Source organism: Scyliorhinus canicula, chromosome 1, assembly GCF_902713615.1.
Source record: "Scyliorhinus canicula chromosome 1, sScyCan1.1, whole genome shotgun sequence".
NCBI classification, from domain to species: Eukaryota; Metazoa; Chordata; class Chondrichthyes; order Carcharhiniformes; family Scyliorhinidae; genus Scyliorhinus; species Scyliorhinus canicula.
This window is the reverse complement of record NC_052146.1, coordinates 219604108-219625515: the sequence shown is the minus strand read 5'-3', so window position 1 is coordinate 219625515 and position 21408 is coordinate 219604108. Positions and strand designations below refer to the sequence as shown.

General features: G+C 46.7%; 1 protein-coding gene across 1 annotated transcript in view; it reads right to left on the bottom strand.

The window, feature by feature from the left end:
* The window catches only part of utrn (utrophin), a 560528-nt gene that overhangs the window by 389459 nt on the left and 149661 nt on the right, over positions 1 to 21408 (bottom strand). The window contains 7 exon segments of the mRNA XM_038808060.1: positions 418 to 573; positions 1162 to 1275; positions 5026 to 5235; positions 8349 to 8485; positions 11609 to 11786; positions 14311 to 14528; positions 20892 to 20961. Of these exon segments, the coding sequence (XP_038663988.1) occupies positions 418 to 573; positions 1162 to 1275; positions 5026 to 5235; positions 8349 to 8485; positions 11609 to 11786; positions 14311 to 14528; positions 20892 to 20961 (1083 nt within the window).

The window sequence follows — 21408 nt, the reverse complement described above, 5'->3', positions numbered from 1 at the left end:
TATGGACAATTCTAGGTGGCACGATGTAGAGACACTATTCTGTGCTCAGTTCTCTAGATCTCTGGCTTGAAAACACAATCTTCAGAATTGGAGATGAGAGTGTTGCCTAGAATTGTGACCCATAAATTTTGGCAAAGGTACTGTTGATAGCAGTAGTCAGCGCAGGAAAGAGGGGAAATGTTGGAGAGGTAGAATTATAAGCCTGGACTATAAAAAATACAATTAGAGAAAGAGCTCAATCTCATGGTTCAGAGTAACTTATCCTTGGGTAAACATCTTACATTTCCAGTAAGAACATTCCCACAAAGTAAAGACCCAAACATATTTCCATCTTTTTCACTGTTTCTGATTATGCTCCAAAGTTTCCATAATCATCCACACCTTTTGATTCACCGGAGAACCATGAATGAACAATACCTGGTTGCTCACACTTTCCCATCGTATTCGGTAGTCAACCATGTGAGATGCCATAGATTTGGAGATAGCTGACACTGGCTGCATTTTCAGTGACTCCTCAATCTCATTCATTGACGTCAAATTTGTCTGGATGTTCTGAATTTCATTCATCAATGTCTGCATATATAGAGATAGAGGAAAAGAACTGAGTAATTCAAATCTTCCTTAAAATTGGGGTTTCTGTAAAAGGGTGTTGTATTTATAGTACAGTTGCAGGAAGCTCTCAAACAAACCATACTAACAAGACAATCTAGTCTCTACAAATTGGATTGGATTGGATTTGTTTATTGTCACGTGTACCAAGGTACAGTGAAAAGTATTTTTCTGCAAGCAGCTCAACAGATCATTCAGTACATGGAAGAAAAGGGAATTAAACAAAATTCAAGAAAATACATGAGAATACATAATAGGGCAACACAAGATATACAATGTAACTACATAAGCATTGGCATCGGTTGAAGCATACAGGGTGTAGTGTTAATGAGGTCAGTCAATAAGAGGGTCATTTAGGAGTCTGGTGACAGTGGGGAAGAAGCTGTTTTTGAGTGTGCCCGTGCGTGTTCTCAGACTTCTGAACAATTAAGGAACAGTTCGTTTAATATAAAAGAATAAAGTACAAACAAAAATGAATAACCTCTAATTGCTGCAAGTTTCTTTTCAAAAACAACCAAAAAGTTCTTAATCCAATGGCAGATCAGTTCTTACCGTGCACTGTTCCACCTGCCACTGGAATCCCTCCTTATTGTCTAATGCGGCAGTCTCCTTGCACAAGAAGGTCTCTGCACGATCCATCCATTTCTCCACGGCAACTGCATCTTTCTGCATTGAACAGAATGAGAAAGGTATGGACTTAATAAGCATCAAAAATAAATGAACACTTCAACAAGGACAAGTTAAACATTCTTTGGTTTGGAGAACAAGGTCAATTCAACCAAAATGGTGGATAGGAGGTTGAAGAAGGGTCAGAGGAAACATGAATGTATCTGTGTGGCTTTTGAACATTACCAACCAAGATGATATTTTCCCCCTTAATTATTTCTCTAATTTCTTCCTCTCCTGAAGGTTGGTTTAGAGAGAATTCCACCCGTCTCCAGTACCATGTTAAAGAAAAAATTATTCACATGTGATTCGTGACTTGGAACGTTTTCTTTAAATTATATTGGGCATGACTGTTGAGTCTTCTCAAATTCTATTCAAATTTGCCTATCTCCCTCAACTGCACTGCTTTTTTAAAAATATATATTAATGACTGAAGACTTGGGTGTACAAAGCATAATTTCAACATTTGCAGGTGATGCAACATTTGCCAACTTTTGAGTTTAGTTTATTCAATACATCCTCATTTTTATTTTCAATGCACTTAATCTCATTGCTCGTCGTCTCATGCAATATCATTTCTACTTGTTCCATCTCCCTGGTAAATACTAAAGCAAAATAAGGGCAGCACAGTAGCACAAGTGGCTAGCATTGTGGCTTCCCAGCTCCAGCGTCCCAGGTTCAATTCCCGGCTTAGATCACTGTCTGGGCAGAGTCTGCACGTTCACCCCGTGTATGCGTGGGTTTCCTCCGGGTGCTCCGGTTTCCTCCCACAGTCGAAAGACGTGCAGGTTAGGTGTATTGGCCATGCTAAATTGCCCTTAGTGTCCAAAAAGGTTAGATGGGATTATTGTATTACGGGGATAGGGTGGAAGTGAGGGCTTAAGTGGGTCGGTGCCAACTCGAAGGGCTGAATGGCCTCCTTCTGCACTGTTTGTTCTATTTCTGCCCATTGTTACTTGTGGTACTATCCTGTCTATCCCTTAATGGTCCTATTCCCATCACAGACTTCCCTTTTATTAAGACCTGTGAAATATTTTACTATTTTATTTTATGATCCTTGATAGTTCAATTTCACAGGATGTAATTTTAGGGTCCCACTGAAGTCAATGAAGGTAAGCATGCAGATAGAGCAGGTGGTAAAGAAGGCAAATGGTATGTTGGCCTTCATAGCGAGAGGATTAGAGTACAGGAGCAGGGGTGTCTTGCTGCAATTATACAGGGCCTTGGTGAGTCACACCTGCAATATTGTGTGCAATTTTGGTCTCCTTATCTAAGGAAGGATGTTGTTGCTCTAAAGAGAGTGCAGCGAAGGTTTACCAGGCTGTATGAGGAGAGATTGGATGATTAGCCATGATCACAATTAATGGCGGAGCTAATTGAATGGAAGCCCCTCCAGCTCCATCTCTTCCCCGTTCGGATTCACCGGGAATACCTGGCTCTTACCCACGTTGAGTTTGTAGCCCGAGAAGGCCCCGAACTCTTCCAGGAGCTTCATGATTACTTTCAGGCTGTTCTGCAGGTCTGAGATGTACAGGAGCAGGTCATCCGCACAGAGTGAGACTCTGTGCTCTCTGCCTCTCTTCAGATGCCCTTCCAGCCTCTTGAGTCTCACAGGGCGATCGCCAAGGGTTCAAGTGCCAGGACAAACAGGAGCAAGGACAGCGGGCATCCCTGCCTGGTGCCCCTGTACAACTGGAAGTATTCAGAACTGGTGGTGTTGGTCAGAACACCCGCCTTGGGGGCATTGTACAGGAGTTTCACCCACAAGGTGAACCCCGTCCCAAGCCCAAACCGCTCCAGTACCTCTAGGAGGTACTTCCATTCGACTCTGTCAAAGGCCTTTTCTGCATCCAGGGAGACGATCACCTCTGGTGTTCTCTCTCCAGATGGGGTCAGTATATTCAACAGCCATCTGGCGTTCACAATTAGCCGTCTGACGTTCACAATTAGCCATCTCACGTTCACAATTAGCCATCTGGCGTTCACAATTAGCCGTCTACCCTTGACAAAGTCCTTCAGGTCCATTGCACCCACTTGTGGTTGACAGTCTTCCAGTTTCTTGGCCAGGACTTTCGTGAGTATTTTTGCATCTACGTTAAGCAACGAAATGGTTCTATATAATCCACATTCCGTCATCTTTGTCTTTGGCCGGGATTGGCATAGGAGGTTGAATGGCCCTTGCTGGCGAGTCTGAGAGAATCTCCCACAGGTGTGTGGCCAGAGCTGGTGCAAATTTTTTATAGAAAGCGGCCGGGAGCCCTTCAGGTCCCGGCACCTTCCCTACCTGCATGGAATTGATGGACGCCATGACCTCACCCCATCCTATTGGTGCTGCCAGCTCCTTCCATCTATCTTCCCCCACGAGAGGCATGCCCAGTCCATCAAGGAACCGTTTCATCCCCGAGAGCAGAGGTGCACAGTCCCCAGTAGAAGGCCTCAAATCAGGGGTGGGCAAACTTTTCCGTGCAAGGGCCGCATTCAGAAATTCACAATTCACAAAGGGCCGCATAGTATATTAAGTAAAATAATTACTTCACCCGGTTATGATTGTGGGCGCCTCATATAGAACATAGAACAGTACAGCACAGAACAGGCCCTTCGGCCCTCGACGTTGTGCCAAGCAATGATCACCCTACTCAAGTCAACGTATCCACCCTATACCAGTAAGTAACCCAACAGCCCCCCCCATCCATTAACCTTTAAAAAAAAATTTAAAAAAAAAAAAAAAAAAATTTTTTTTAAAAAATTTTTTTTTTTTTTTTTTTAATGACTTGGTGGGCCGCAGAAATACCTTTGGCGGGCCGCATGCGGCCCGCGGGCCGTAGTTTGCCCACCCCTGCCTCAAATGCTTGGTTGACCTTTTTTGATTCGCCTACCAGTCCATCTCTGCTGTCCTTTACCTGGGCTATCTCACTCATGGCTTCCTACTTTCTCAGCTGGTGAACCAACAGGCGGCTAGCCTTCTCTCCGTGTACATAAAAGGTCCCCTGTGCCTGGCTCGATTCCCAGCTTGGGTCACTGTCTGTGTGGAGTCTGCATGTTTTCCTTGTTTCTGCGTGGGTTTCCTCCAGGTGCTCCGGTTTCCTCAGTGGGGGCTCTTACTTTTTAATTGCTAACGTGTTTTTCTGGGTTTTGTATTAAAATTGTTAAAAATTTTCATCAAAATATTTCCCGAAAAAACAGCATCTTTTATGTCAATCGGAAAAGACAGACAGGGCCTCAGTTTTTCTAAGAGGTAACATCTGAGAATGTGGCATTCCCTCAGTACTGCATCAAAGTGTCAGTCGAGATTGTGCATTCTGTGGCTTTGACCTGCAATCTTCTGAGGGAAGTCAACACTTCAGAAATGGGAATGTAGAATATAAATTTTGGCTGGGTACAGTGCAGTACTGGGGGAATGTTGCAGGATCAGATATCTTTTTTTGTATTTTAGATTTTCCTTTTTTCCAATTAAGGGGCAATTTAGCGTGGCCAATCCACCTACTCTGCAACATCTTTGGGTTGTGGGGGTGAAACCCGTGCAAACACGGGGAGAATGTGCGAACTCTATACGGACAGTGACCCAGAGCCGGGATCAAACCTGTGACCTCGGCATCGTGAGGCAGCAGGGCTAACTACTGCGCCACCGTGCTGCCCAGGATCAGATATCTTGTAATTTTTATGCTTCTTGCTTGCTCCCTCTCCTACCTGGTAGATCGAGGTCTCTATCGTTCAATACTGTGCAACACTCATTTTGTTTATCTCACTCACCTGAAATTGCTGCAGTTTCGATATTGTGTCTTCCAACATCTGGCTGTCCTCCTGAAGTTTTGCCATCAGCTTTCTCCACCGCACTTGAATTGCCTCCAATTCCAGGCTGTAGGTCTTCTGAGCAGAAGTCAAGTCTTCCCCCATTCCTTGTGGCTCTGCAGACAGCCTGTCCATTTCTGGTTGATGGTTTATCAATTCATCGTGTAAAGTCTAGCATACCCAAGACAGAGAAAGTGTGTGGGTTGGGGGTTGGGGTGTGGAAAGAGAAATACACACAGAGAGAGATTTGAGCAAGAGACAGAGTGAACGAGTGACTAGAGGAGGTGAGGTGGGGGAAGTGGGGTGCAGGGACTTTAAGGGGAGGAAAGGGGCAGGTTACGTAAACAAGAAAGGAGGGCGCAGAGAGGGTGGGAGGAAGCACAGAGTGTAGGGAGGTTGGGTGGAAGTAAGGGGGCGGTGGAAGACAGGAAGCAGGAAGAAGACAGGAAGCAGGTAGGAAGCATGGGAGCAGAAGGAAGGTAGCGAGTGCGGAACTGGGAAGGAAAGAGGGAGCATGGGAGCGAGAGGCAGGGACGGAGCAATGGGGGAAATGAGGGAGCATGAAAGAGGAAGGGAGCAGGAATTGTAGAGGGAGTGAGAAGGAGCGTGAGTGTAAGAGCAAGAAATCAAAAGAAAGAAATCAAGTGAGCAATAGAGTGGCAAATAGAGTGAGAAAGTAAACAAGAGATAGTGAGAGAAAAACGAGAGAGAATGAGAGGCATCAAGAGAGGCAAAGTGAGAAGGAGGGGAAGAGAGAGAGCAAGAGAGAGAGTGGGAGAGCGAGGCAAGAGCGGGGGTGCAGAGCGACCGAGAGCAGGGGGAAGGGGGGGGGGGGGGGGGGGGGGGCGGAGAGAGGGGGGCAGAGCGAGAGAGGGGGGCAGAGCGAGAGAGGGAGGCAGAGCGAGTGAGGGGGCAGAGCGAGAGAGAGGAGGGGGCAGAGCGAGAGAGGGGAGCAGAGCGACGAGAGGGGGGGCAGAGCGATGAGAGGGGGGCAGAGCGAGAGAGGGGGCAGAGCGAGAGAGGGGGCAGAGCGAGCGAGGGGGGCAGAGCGAGAGAGGGGGGGGCAGAGGCGCGAGGCGATGGGGCAGAGCGAGAGAGGGGGCCCGAGCGAGAGAGGGGGAAGAGCGATCCCGAGAGGGCGGCAGAGACGAGAGAGGGGGCAGAGCGATGAGAGGGGTGGCAGAGCGATGTGAGAGGGGGCAGGACGCGAGGAATGAGGGGGGCAGAGCGCGAGAGAGAGGGCCCAGAGCGACGGAGCGGGGGGGCAGAGCTGAGGAGAGGGGGGGCAGAGCGCGGGGAGGGAGGGCAGATCGAGAGAGGGGGGGCCAGAGCGCTAATGGAGAGGGGGCAGAGCGAGAGAGGGGGGCAGAGCGAGAGAGGGGGGCAGAGCGAGAGAGGGGGGCAGAGCGAGAGAGGGGGGGCAGAGCGAGAGAGGGGGGGCAGAGCGAGAGAGGGGGGGCAGAGCGAGAGAGGGGGGGCAGAGCGAGAGAGGGGGGGCAGAGCGAGAGAGGGGGGGCAGAGCGAGAGAGGGGGGGCAGAGCGAGAGAGGGGGGCAGAGCGAGAGAGGGGGGGCAGAGCGAGAGAGGGGGGGCAGAGCGAGAGAGGGGGGGCAGAGCGAGAGAGGGGGGCAGAGCGAGAGAGGGGGGGCAGAGCGAGAGAGGGGGGCAGAGCGAGAGAGGGGGGCAGAGCGAGAGAGGGGGGCAGAGCGAGAGAGGGGGGGCAGAGCGAGAGAGGGGGGCAGAGCGAGAGAGGGGGGCAGAGCGAGAGAGGGGGGCAGAGCGAGAGAGGGGGGCAGAGCGAGAGAGGGGGGGGCAGAGCGAGAGAGGGGGGGGCAGAGCGAGAGAGGGGGGGCAGAGCGAGAGAGGGGGGGCAGAGCGAGAGAGGGGTGGCAGAGGAGGAGCGGGGGGGCAGAGCGAGAGAGGGGGGGCAGAGCGAGAGAGGGGGGCAGAGCGCGAGAGGGGGGGCAGAGCGCGAGAGGGGGGGCAGAGCGAGAGAGGGAGGCAGAGCGAGAGAGGGAGGCAGAGCGAGAGAGGGAGGCAGAGCGAGAGAGGGAGGCAGAGCGAGAGAGGGAGGCAGAGCGAGAGAGGGAGGCAGAGCGAGAGAGGGAGGCAGAGCGAGAGAGGGAGGCAGAGCGAGAGAGGGAGACAGAGCGAGAGAGGGAGACAGAGCGAGAGAGGGAGGCAGAGCGAGAGAGGGGGGCAGAGCGAGAGAGGGGGGCCAGAGCGAGAGAGGGGGGGCAGAGCGGGAGAGAGGGGGCAGAGCGCGGAGAGGGGGGCAGAGCGAGAGAGGGGGGGCAGAGCGAGAGAGGGGGCAGAGCGGAGAGGGGGGGCAGAGCGAGAGAGGGGGGCAGAGCGAGAGAGGGGGGCAGAGCGAGAGAGGGGGGCAGAGCGAGAGAGGGGGGCAGAGCGAGAGAGGGGGGCAGAGCGAGAGAGGGGGGCAGAGCGAGAGAGGGGGCAGAGCGAGAGAGGGGGGCAGAGGAGAGAGGGGGGCGCAGAGCGAGAGAGGGGGGCAGAGCGAGAGAGGGGGGCAGAGCGAGAGAGGGGGGCAGAGCGAGAGAGGGGGGCAGAGCGAGAGAGGGGGGCAGAGCGAGAGAGGGGGCAGAGCGAGAGAGGGGCAGAGCGAGAGAGGGGGGCAGAGCGAGAGAGGGGGGCAGAGCAGGAGAGGGGGGCAGAGCGAGAGAGGGGGGCCAGAGCGAGAGAGGGTGGCAGAGCGAGAGAGGGGGGCAGAGCGAGAGAGGGGGGGCAGAGCGAGAGAGGGGGGCAGAGCGGAGAGAGGGGGGCAGAGCGAGAGAGGGGGGCAGAGCGAGAGAGGGGGGCAGAGCGAGAGAGGGGGGCAGAGCGAGAGAGGGGGGCAGAGCGAGAGAGGGGGCAGAGCGAGAGAGGGGGCAGAGCGAGAGAGGGGGGCAGAGCGAGAGAGGGGGGCAGAGCGAGAGAGGGGGGCAGAGCGAGAGAGGGGGGCAGAGCGAGAGAGGGGGGCAGAGCGAGAGAGGGGGGCAGAGCGAGAGAGGGGGGCAGAGCGAGAGAGGGGGGCAGAGCGAGAGAGGGGGCAGAGCGAGAGAGGGGGGCAGAGCGAGAGAGGGGGGCAGAGCGAGAGAGGGGGGCAGAGCAAGAGAGGGGAAGGGACAGAGCGAGGGAAGGCAAGGGACAGAGCGAGAATGGGGGGCAGAGCGAGCGTGGAGGGGGCAGATTGAGAGAGGGGAGGGGACAGAGCAATGGAGGGGGACAGCGGGGGGAAAGTAGCCACAGTACATTGCAAACGTCTGTTGATAACTAGCTGCTCCTTACCACTGTTCGTTTTAATGCATTCCGAGCACCCTCCAGATTCAGAATAGCACTCCAGTTTGACGTGACCTGCGCTTCGAATTGATCCAGCAACACTTTCAAGCTCTTTACAGCATCTAGGCTCTGAGAGCCTACCAAACCTTTTAATGAGAGAAATTATAATGGACCCAGTGAAGAACAAGACAGCAGTAACAGTGACACCTTAAATTAAACATCACAATTTAACTACATACCGTATATACTCGCGTATCATGCAATCTCGCGTGTCATGCGACCCCTAAATTTTCGTCCCCAAAACATGATTTTATGCTATATCTCGTGTATCATGCGAGTCACTTTTTTGGAAATTAATGCCCAAACTAAAACTACAAATGGTATCATTGTCTGTGGATTCTGCAGAGTGGATTCTGTTGTGAAAGCTGTTCGCGAATCGAACAGGTTTCCAGCTGGCTTTACTAGCGTCGTTCTGCCACTTGACGTTTCCATTCATAAAAACGGCAAGTACAACACCCGCGAATTCTGTGAATACTACTCTTCAGATTTTGACCACAGCATTCTGATGGGAAGATGTTCAGCCACTTGACGTTTCCAATCATGTTTTTATGAATGGAAACGTCAAGTGGCTGAACATCTTCCCATCAGAAAAAACGGCAAGTAAAACACCCGCGAATTTTGTATCTCGCGTATCATGTGACCCCCCAAATTTAGGTTACAATTTAGGTCTTCAAAAGTCGCATGATACGCGAGTATATACGGTATATATATTGAATTAACCTGGAGCATCTTGCAGATACATAGTGCAAGTGGTCAAAAATCTTTGTTTCAGCTTCGCCAGTCCATACAAGGGGACAATACAATGTGAAGTAGAAATTTAAAAATTTGCATTAGGAGGGCAGTGCCCAGAATAGCCAGCGCCACCCCGGCCATCTGATTGTGGCATTAATTGTATTTTCCTGAGGGCAGCACGGTGGCACAAGTGGTTAGCACAGTGCCGTCCCAGGTTCGATCCCGGCTCTGGGTCACTGTTCATGTGGAGTTTGCACATTCTCCCCATGTTTGCGTGGTTTTCACCCCCACAACATAAAGATGTGCAGGGTAGGTGGATTGGACACGCTAAATTGCCCCTTAATTGGAAAAATGAATTGGACACTCTAAATCTATATTTTTAAAATTCTATTTTCCTGCCTGGCCCCCATAACCCTGGACTTCCATGACGATCAAAAAACAATCTAACTCAGCCTTGAATATATTAAATGTCCCAGCGTCCAGTGATCTCTGTGGAAGAGAATTTCAAAGACAAAAAACCCTCAGAAGAAATTCCTTTTCATCTGTCTTAAATGGGAGAACGCTTGATTTTAAACGACACCCTAGTTTGAGCTTCCCCCACAAGAGACAGCAGCCTCTCGGCCGCTACCCTAGCAATCCCCCCCTCAGAATCTTATACTTTTCAATAAGATCACCTCTCATTCTTTTAAATTCCAATAAGTCCAACCTGCTCAACCTTTCCTTATAAAATAACCCCTTAATCCCACACATTAGACTACTGAACCTTTACTGAACTGCTTCCAATGCAAGCATATCCCTCAAGTAAGGAGACCAAGCATTCTGCAGTCATACTCGATTTAAACAATATTCTAGTTTTCTATTCTTCCTGCCAAGGTGAAGAACATCACATTTTCCCACATGGGGCGGCACAGTAGCACAGTGGTTAGCATTGTTGCTTCACAGCGCCAGGGTCCCAGGTTCGATTCCTGGCTTGGGTCACTGTCAGTGCAGAGTCTGCACGTTCTCCCCGTGTCTGCGTGTGTTTTCTCCGGGTGCTCCGGTTTCCTCCCACAGTCCAAAGATGTGCAGGTTAGGTGATGGACATTCTTAATTCTCCCTCTGTGTACCCGAGCAGGCGCCAGAGTGTAGCGACTAAGGAATTTTCACAGTGGCTTCATTACAGTGTTAATGTAAGCCTACTTGTATTATTGTACAAGATACTGCAGACAGGTTCAAGGAGACACATTGGGACAAAGCAGAAATAGTAAAGAAAGCATTGTGTCCATAGATTTGTGAAGAGCAGCACAATGACAAACTCATCTAGTTGAAGCGTTACTTTACATGGTGGACAGAGGAATGTCTACAGACACTAACTACTAACCCTGTATGGACCTCCAGAAGGCATTTGTTAAGGTTCTGCATTAGTATGTTCTCAAAAACATATCAAAGTTCCTGGAGTTAAAACCAATCTTGTTCAATGTGTTGTTAGTTGGTTTGGAGATCAGAGATAGAGTGTAGAGCTAAAGGGAAAATTCTCTGAATAGAAGGATGTGGAGTCTCAACTTTTAATTGGAGGATATTTCTGCTCATCCAGTACTGAATATCAAAAAAGCAGTCTTAAGGGGCAGCACGGTGGCACAGTGGTTAGGATTGCTGCCTCCCGGCGCCGAGGTCCCAGGTTCAATCTGGACTCTGGGTCACTGTCCGTGTGGTGTTTGCACATTCTCCCTGTGTTATAGTGGGTTTCGCCCCTACAACCCAAAGATCTGCAGGGTAGGTGGATTAGCCACGCTAAATTGCCCCTTAATTGGAAAAAATGAATTGGGTACTCTTAAAAAAAAATTTTTTTTAAAGCAGTCTAATAATCTAGCAACTGAGGAGGAAGTGAGAGGTGATGATCAGGCACATCTCTCTTCAGCATTCATGTGAACTAAAGGCGTGGTTTACGACACTATTCCATAGAGCAAGATGTACATGAAAAATCTCACTCTTAAATGATCGGCCCCCTAATCCCGAGATTGGGCTCCCATGTTTTAGATTCCCTGACCAGTTGAAATAATCTTTCAGTGTCTACTCTGTCAAGCCCCTTCAGAATATTAAATATTTCAATTACATCATCACTCATTCTTCTGAACTCCAGAGAATACAGACCCAATTTACTCAGCCTCTCATCATAGGTCAAGCTCCTTTATGCGTAAAGGATTGTAGTGGATGTATGATATTTTCCTCCAAAATGCTGTAGATGTTGGGGATCAATAGGATTTTATTAGGCGTAGATGTCAAAGGAAGATAAATAAGAGTTGAGGTGCCGACCATCCATGATCTAATGACAGAACAGGCCCTAAAATCTGATCGGCCTACTCCTGTTCTTATATTCCATGCAGTGACACTAGTACTTCTACAAACGGAAAACTAAAGTAATACAAAAATACATCAGAAATAAAGAAACATGTTAGTGACTTCACAGTTCGCTCCAGGATAATCACAGGCCCACTCACCTGCTTGTACCTGCTGTTTGTTCTGTAGGTTCTGAAGAAGTGACCTGAACCTGTGGTTGAAATTATTAAGGTCCTCCTGGAGGAAGCTTGGAGCTCCAGGCTCCTTGTGAAACACTTCCCCACGAGCCATCAATTTCTCTACAGATGGAACTATCTCACTCAGTTTGTTTATTTCGTACTGCAGGGAAAAAAATAAGTAGATGTTTTGCCAAAAATAGTTCAGCTGAGGGAAACAGATAAACCTCAGTTTATCAATATCCTGGATACCTATCTTCAATATCTTTACATCATAATGCCACTGGTGAAAAAAGGTTAGCACTGCTGTTCAATTGTTCTTCCGTTGAGAACCAAGATGACAGCAGGGGCAACATTGGATAGCCAAAACTATAACACAGTCCTGTAAACAATGAGCCAAATTCTGCAGTTTGTCCTAAACATACCCCAATGTTTTTTCTATTTTCTCCTCCGCTCCCCTAAATGTTGGCATGCAGTTCACTAAATGTTAATAGCCTTTCTATATCCAAACCAAGTGCCTACTTATCATATATGAACTCAGTGGTGTGATGGATGTAGAAATTGTTATATATATTATATATCTATTGCAGTAATGTTTTTAAAAACCTGGGGTAAGGTATATATTTGTAGCAATAATATTATTAAAGAACCTAGGTTAAGGTACCCAGAACGTGTGTCTGCTAAAGCTGTAGTTAAGGAGTCGTAAAAGAGTGATGCAATTATTGATTTCAACCACTTATTTGGTTACAGATAAAGGGCTAATGGAATCGTGTTTTGATTGATGGAGATTCCCTGGTGTAGATTGTTTATGGAGTAGGTGGTGCTTCGTCCTAGTTAAGCAGTCATGGAAATTACAGGTAGAGATTATGTAATGGGAGGAGCCAGGTCTGTCTGTAGTTTTAAGTCTGTTATAGGATTTTCAGTTGAATAGCAGTTTTTAAAAATATATTTTATTCCAAACATATCCAATATCATAACACAGCCTCAACATCCAACAGTGTATATAGTTTGTAGATTTTCCCCATTTACTCCCCCATGATAAACAACGACTCAAACATAGCCATGAACGGCTTCCAGCGAACCTCGAAGCCCCCTCCAACGGCAAATTTTAATTTCTCCAACCTAAGAAACTCTTCCAAACTTGCCGCAATTTTACCAAATGCTGTTAGGCTGAGCAGAAGTGTACTATATCGGTTCTTGAAAGGAACTCCCTTCAAAGGTCTCGACACTAAGCAAGTTATGTTGCAATTGTATACGGTGTTAGTGAGGCCACACCTGGAGTATTGCGTTCAGTTTTGGTCTCCTTACTTGAGAAAGGATATAGTGGCACTGGAGGGTGTGCAGAGGAGATTCACTAGGTTAATCCCAGATCTGAAGGGGTTGGATTATGAGGAGAGGTTGAGTAGACTGGGACTGTACTCATTGGAATTTAGAAGGATGAGGGGGGATCTTATAGAAACATTTAAAATTATGAAGGGAATAGATAGGATAGATGCGGGCAGATTGTTTCCACTGGCGGGTGAAAGCAGAACTAGGGGACATAGCCTCAAAATAAGGGGAAGTAGATTTAGGACTGAGTTTAGGAGGAACTTCTTCACCCAAAGGGTTGTGAATCTATGGAATTCCTTGCCCAGTGAAGCAGTTGAGGCTTCCTTCATTACATGTTTTTAAGGTAAAGATAGATAGTTTTTTGAAGAATAAAGGGATTAAGGGTTATGGTGTTCGGGCCGGAAAGTGGAGCTGAGTCCACAAAAGATCAGCCATGATCTCATTGAATGGCGGAGCAGGCTCGAGGGGCCAGATGGCCTACTCCTGCTCCTAGTTCTTATGTTCTTATGTAACCCTGTTTTGTTAACTTTATTAAAAATAGCATTTGAGCTGTATTGATTACAGATTACTTTCAGCCTTTCCTTCAACTCATTTTACACCATTCATTAATATATCCCAATGTTCTTCCACTGTGTAACACTTTCCACTTAAACTCATCTTGAATTTTATTTTCCATAATTCTGCTTATTTGCAAACTTTCCCTCCAACCTTGCCTATTTCCAAGTCATCAGACTCAACTGCATTCTGAAGTTAGTACCATTTGTGAATTTAAGTAACTTGGATTGAATCCAAGCTGTTTCTTTGATTAGAAATAGTACTAAGTGCATTCTCGATCTCTACCTCATCTCGCTAACTCACACTTGAAGCTTCCTCACCCTCAGTTAACCGCTTATTCAGCTAACTGCTGTCGTCCTTCCAAAACATTAGAAATTCACTTGTTAAAGCATTTGGGATCACGTTTATTAAGTCTGCACTTATTAGTGCTTTCAATGTATTTATCCTGAACTCTCAGTTATATTTCCCTTAAGCTCATTTCTTTTCTACGGCGCTGAGGGCCCGGGTTCGATCCCGACCCCGGGTCACTGTCTGAGTGGAGTTTGCACATTCTCCCAGTGTCTGCTTGGGTTTCACCCCCACAACACAAAGATTTGCAGATTAAGTGGATTGGCCATGCTAAATTGCCCCTTAATTGTTAAAAAAATAATTGGGTACTCAATTTATTTTTTAAAAATTAATTTCTTTTCGCTCAACCATTGTTTTCTGGGGTACTAACCGTGAGTTTAATTTTTGATGCTTTCGATTATTTCTTTGAATTAAGCTATGTGACAATATCGTGTAGAGTATAGAGAGTCACACACCTGACAGGATTCTTTCAATGCAGCACTGGTTGTGTACTTCAGCCAATCCTCTTTGGATTTCACAATCTTTTCAAGCTCTTGTAGCTCTGAATAAATACAGTTAATATCCTCTTGATATTGCATCTTACTTTTCAGCCTGTCCATTTGCTGGCTGTTGTCTTTCCATTCTGCTGACACATTCGATAGTTTGTGCTTTACTTCGTCTGCCGGCCATCCTTCTGCAAGAAGTTTACATTGCACAAATATTACGGTGGGTAAAATGGCTAAACACATAACTACATCTGCTTTCCATTTTCTGGGTGAGTAAAGCCAAAGTGAAGGAGTATCAAGGGGGCTTTCCAATTTAATTGCAAATACAAAATTAGAATCTCAGCTCTTTTCCTCACCATCGCAGAATTCACATCATCAGCTAATTGTTTAGGTTTGACCCAAAACTTGAACTATGCTTGAATCCATCCCAACAGACAAGAGTCAAAAGATTAATGCTGCACAAAAGCTTTCCATATACTTGCTTTGATGCTGATGGTTCGCCTCCATGAGCAAAACTGACAGACTAAACAAGGTGGTAATTTTGCTGGCACTGCAGGCCAAAAACAATACCTTCAACAGTGTATCAGGCAATATCATCCTTAATGGCAGATCAAACTATTACAGTTGCCAGGAGAATAATCACATGTAGAAGCAGAGGAGGAAAGTCGACTTAAGGAGACCAATCAAAACAGATGTGCGTACAAAATAGCTTGCTGTTCCAAAAAGACCATTCCTTTAAAGCATGCAAAGCTGCTTTGGAGCAAAAACGAGGGCAGAGATTTTCCACTGTTCACGCCTGCGGGATCTTCAGTCCTGCCTACGGTGCACCACCACCACGGGTTCCCCGGTGGCATGGGGTGGAGTCAATGGGAAACCAGAGTGACAGCGATGGGACAAGATCCCGCCGCTGACCAACAACTGGGCTGCATCATGCCGCGGTGCAACACATCACGATGAAGTCAGAGAATCTCGCCAGAGTAAACTAACAATTATTTCAACAAATAACCTTCATCCCATTCAGGGATCAATAATTGTACCAACAATGTGCATTTATACAGCGTTCCTCAAGTCAGAAAGATAACTCAGTTTCATGGAGTGGGGTCATAAATTCCAACACGTGGTGTACTGCAGGACAAAGCCTTGAACTAGAAGCAGCTTATAATCATTCTTAGAATAGTTTCCCAGAAGAAACAAGAAATGGGCTCTATGAAAGGAAACAGTCTCATCTTATATAAAGTGGTGTGGAGAGAAACCAAAACATACTAATTAGGGTATTCACTTCAATCAATTACCAGCATGCCTGTAGTAAGGTTATTTGAAGCCGAGAGTATTTCTATAGTCAATTTTTTAGTTAATTGCTATCCTCTTTATAAATAAACAGAGCTCTAGAATAAAACCACCTACAAGTTAAACATCCCCCTGCTTTCATGCTCAAGTTATACATAGTTATACTACATAGTGTGCTGCTCAAAATGTTTCAAAGTCAACTTCCTGCCATTGCAAGACTGCATTACCCTGATAATGGAGCTTTGGGATCACGTGTAAAATTTCAATCAACATATCAATTTATATCTGAAGTTGTTAATGTAAAATATGAATTTATTAATTCAGAAGGCTAAAAGAAGCCCTTTCCAAACATGCAGGCCAGTGATGTCAAGAATCTTGAATAAAGTAAAACTTTAAAAATTAGATAATAAAATAAAGATAAATAAGCTTGGATAAAATACAGTGAAGAATGGGATGAACAGGGAATTGATAAAAGAGTGCAGTTGCATGAAGCTGTTTTGATATGCAAATTAGCTGAGAAGCAGAGTGAACGGATATTTACTTAAGTGAAGTGGAGAACAATAGAGTATGCAATTTTAGGGATTAGAACTGCAGAAGGGACAAATTCGAAGGTTAAGACGTAAGAATACACCACCCCAGCTTTATGATCAATGACAGCAAGTTCCATTAAAATTTGCTGTTTTAGTCTGTAAATATTAAGTCTGTAATGTCTGTGAATAACTTGTCATTGGCGGGGAGAGTTCAGACGGTGATGATGACAGCACTCCCGAGGTTCTTGCTCGTTTTCCAGAGCCTTCCCATCTTTACTCCCAAGGCGTTTTTCAAGAAAGTGAATCTCAGGATTTGTGTGGGTGGGTAAAATCCCATGGGTGAAGGTGGGGGGCTGGGGACTGGCCCTTTCGAACATTATAAACATAGTGATGGTCAGGAGATGGGGGAGGGGTCCGTATGGGAGCGAACGGAGGCGGCCTCATGTAGGGACACCATTAACAGCGCCTCTGCCATTCCCGCCGGCCAGGTACTCCACGAGTTCAGTAGTAGTGGCTGCCCTGAGGGTGTGGGGACAGTGGCGGCAGCACAAGGGGCTGGAGGGGCGTCGTGTGGGCACCGATCTGGGGTACTCACCGGTTTGTTCCGGGGGGGGGGGGGGGGGGGGTTGGTTGGCAGTGAGCGGGGATCGGGTAGTTCAGGGATTTGTTTATCAACGGCAGCTTTCCGTGTTTGGGTGAGTTGGAGGCGTTTGAGCTGCCTGGTGGGAATGGGTTCCGCTATCTGCCATGTGCAGAGGCAGGAACCGACTGTCCCACATCTGCCGCTCCAGGGGCTACAGGATAAGGTAGTGTCACAAATGGGAATGGAGATGGGGAAGATGTTGAAGATTTATAAGGAGCTGATGGAATGGGAGGGAGCCCTGAAAGGGCAGGTGAAGTGAAAGTGGGAGGAAGAGCTGTGTCGGGTGCTGGAGGCTGGGTTGTGGGAGGACGCCCTAAAGCGAGTCACTGCATCCTCGTTGTGTGCCAGGCTTAGCCTGATACAATTTAAGGTGGTCCACAGGGCGCAAACGACTGTGGTCTGGAGGAGCAGATTTTTGAAGGGGTGGAGAATAGGTGTGGGCGGTGTGCGGGTAGGCCTGCGAATCATGTTCATATGTTTTGGGTGTGTCCGAAGTTTAGGGGATTTTGGCAGGGATTTGCTTACGCCGTGTCGGAGGTATTGAAGGTAAGGGTAGCTCCAAGTCCAGAGGTGGCGATTTTTGGTGTGTCAGAAGATCCGGGAGACCAGGGGGCGAGTGATGCCGATGTTTTGGCCTTTGCCTCCCTGCTAGCCCGGAGATGGATTTTATTGACATGGAAGTCAGGGGTGTGGGTAAGTGACATGACTGGGTTTCTCCGACTTGAGAAAATTAAGTTCGCCCTGAGGGGATCAATATTCGGGTTTGCCTAATGATGTAAAGCCAAACTGGAAAGAATGGCCCAGCGGAAAAGTCGAGGATATTTGCTCACCTGAAAAGTTTGAATGCGGATGTGGTGTTTCCGCAGGAGATTCCTTTGTGGGTCAGGGACCAGACATGGTTACAGAAGGGGTGGATGGCACAGGTATTCCACTCAGGTTTTAATGGTAGGGCCAGGGGGGTGGTGGCAGTGTTGATTAATAAAAGGGTTCCTTTCACAGCAGCTAAAATCTTGGTGGATCCGAACGGAAGACGCGTGATTGTCAGTTTGTCTTCAGCGGGCACCTTGGTGGTTCTAATTATTGTGTATGCGCCAAATTGGGATGGTACGGCTTTTACTAACAAGCTGCTGGCTTCTATTCCTGGCTTGGACTTACACTGCTAATTATTTTTGGACGGGGTGGGGGGTGGGGGCGTGGGGGGGGTCTTAGGTTGTGTTTTGGACCCTCGGCTGGACCAGTCAAATTCTTGTCTGAAGTGTTGGACCCATCCGGGGTGACAGAACTATTACTGACTTTTATGAACAGATGGGGAGTGGGGCCAGATCCATGGCAGTTTTTGCATCCGATGATAAGGATTTTTCTTATTTCTCCCATATCCATCAGGTTTATTCTCGGATTGACTTCTCCTTCCTTGGGTGAAGAGGGCAGTGTGCTCGCCAATTGTGATCTCAGATCGTGCCCCACATTTTGTGCATTTGGTATTCAAGCTGAGTCCCTCTCGACACCCACCGTGAACATAGAACAGTACAGCACAGAACAGGCACTTCGGCCCTCGATGTTGTGCCGAGCTTTGTCCGAAACCAAGATCAAGCTATCCCACACCCTGTCATTCTGGTGTGCTCCATGTGCCTATCCAATAACCGCTTGAAAGTTCCTAAAGTGTTCGACTCCACTGGGACATGGTGTTGTTGGAAAGCATTTTGCGAGCGCATATCCTCTGCATTGGGAAGTACATTACATTTATTAAGAATAAGTCCATCTCAACCTCAACTTTGTGGGATGCCCTTAAGGTGGTCATTAGAGGGGAGATAATTTCCTACAAGGTACACCAGGAAAGGATTGAGAGGGTAGGTCAGCAAAGGCTGGTGAATTCCATCCTCGAGGTGGACCATCACTTGTCCCGACACTGGAGTTGCTGGTGGTAGGAAACGGTTGCAGATGCAGTTTGACTTACTCTCAATGAGTAAGATGGTTGGAGGTCTCCACCCCACTGAAGGTTTGAAGCCTTTTGCAGAGGTCTTTATAGATCAGAACTCCCGGAGGAGAGTTTGCCCATGATGCAGTTTTTGGGAGGATTATTCTTCCCGGTAGTGGAGGGGGAGAGAAGGAAAGCTTTGGAGTTCCCTATAGGCCCGGAGGAGATGATGAAATGTATTGGTTTACTGCAGTCGGAGAAAGCTCCAGGCCCAGATGGGTTCCCCATCAAGTTCTATAAGAAATTAGGGGGACAGCTCATCCCACTGATATTAGGCATGTTTAAAGATTTCTTATCCCGGGGGGCGCAGGCCTCTATTTCTCGCATTCTGAAAAAGGTCAAGGACCCTAGAGAATGTGGGTTGTGTCGGCCTACCTAATTGTTGAATGCTGATGCTAAATTCCTGGCTGAAGTGTTAGCACTGCGATTGGAGCTCTGCCTTCCAGAGGTAATCTCGGAAGATGACAGATTTTGTCAAGGGTCGACAACCAATATACGTCTCGATTATTAAACATCATCAGCTCCCCCTCTCCAGAGCCCGAACCGGAGATGATTGTCTCAATGGACAACGAATAGACGTTTGTTAGGGTGGAGCGGGGTTATCTCTTTTGAGGTTCTTAGCGTTTTTGTTTTGGACCGAAGTTTATCTCTTGGATTCGTCTTCTGTACAGGGTCCCCAACTCAAATGTTCACACAAAGCCCTTGAGCTCGGGTTACCTTCAGTTGAGCAGGGGTACGAGGCAGGGTTGTCCATTGTCTCCGCTTTTCTCCAGTCACCCCTAAATCTTTTCCCGCAAACCTTTCGCCCAACAAATGGGGAAAACGTCCCAAAAAAATGCGGGAGCTGCCAAGTGTGCGGCCACTCACACCATGGCCGCCACCGGAAGTCCTTCATTTCCTTTTTCTAAGTTTAGTCACCGCAACTGTTAGGGATTTTTTTTTTTTTAAAGTCACATGTTTGAAGAGTTGAGTTTCGTAGGGCTGTTCAGTATTGATTGTGCTATTTTTGCATTGTACCTTTATGTATTGATGGTATGGTGTGGTATTATTTTGTTATTATTACGAAATTTTTCAATAAAAATATTTTTTTTAAACTGTGACTGACAGTTAACTACCAAGCTTTGTTTAAATGCAAAACAGACAGTTTGATTCTGATTGGTGAATGCATTGCACTATGGAACAAAGCAGAGAATGACTGTCACCTAGTTTGTTTAGTGAAAAAGGTGCAATGTGTGCACATGATCTTTCAAGGAAGGATCAAAGGAAAGGGCCCTGTGCATTAATATACAATATGCAGCTTCTAGCACATCTAGTACCGTTGTTCTGTTTCCATTTGGTATTCTTGTGAACTGCCTGATGAGTGCAAGGCGAAAAGCTTTGACAATGCATCTTTTTTTCTGCAATACCCAACTTACATTTACGTAATGCATTTAATACAGTGAACCATCTCAAGACTCTTAGCAGTGTCAGAGGACAAAAATGCAACTATAAATCCTCCTATTATCACCACCATCTGTTTAAAAATGTCCCATGGCAGGCAGGCCAGATTTCTCAAATCATACCACGAAAAGCCCTTGCAGTCTGAACACCCAGGCCAGTTTTAAATACAAGAAAGTCTCCTCACAGGTGTTTCCATTTGAAGGAGTATCTCTGATGAAAAATCTAACACTCAAAACTAATATTTAAGAAGCACTCAGATAAGCACGTGAAACACCAGAGCATATAAGGCTATGGACCAAGCCTAAAAAATGGGATTACAATAGATAGGTATTGATGACCAGCATTGCACGATGGGTCGAAGTGCCTATTTTTGTGCTGTAAAACTCTATGATTCTAAAACATTAACATACTGTTTTTGTGAGACGATGCTGACTGACAAGAGTATTTCTGAATATCTGTTTAATTTTCTATTCAATATTAGACATTAAGTCAACTAGTTTCAAACATCTAACAGAAGAATGGGAGAAATTAATGCGTGGTCAATTACCACACATTTACATCTAATTGTTAGTAGAAATGGTACTCAATAAACTAATGTACAAGTTCCAATTCAGAGAACACTAGAGAACAAGAATTTGAACCATGCTCATGACATTTAGCCTTGATATGGTTTTACCTCTCTCCATTGATTCAAGCAGGGCCTGTCCCACCTGCATTACTTCCTTCGATTCTCTCTCTTTTTCAGCCTTTCTTTTTCCAGAACCTATAGTCACCAAATTATTCAACAAATTCAAGGTCACTGTTTAACATATCACTAATTTATTGTATAAATATTCAAATCACTTCACTATTTAATTTTTACACTCTTATAATGGTCTATTAATACATTTTACAATGATCTAGATCTTTCGGTCAGTAGCAGAGTAGGAACATACACAATTGAATACAATTAAAACTGCCCACTTACCTTTTGATGCTGGAGCCTTTAGACTTTACAGGCCCATCTCTGGTTTGAATCCCGTGACAAGAGTAGTGAGGCGGCTTGTGGTGAAGCAGCTCAAGCAAGGCTATGCCCATTTTTCCATCATGAACTGTAGACACGTCCTTAAACACTGGTTTCACTTCAGTTCATTAACTTGCAAAGTTCTTAAATGACCCCCCCCCCCCCCCCCCCCCAAAACACCTTCACCCCC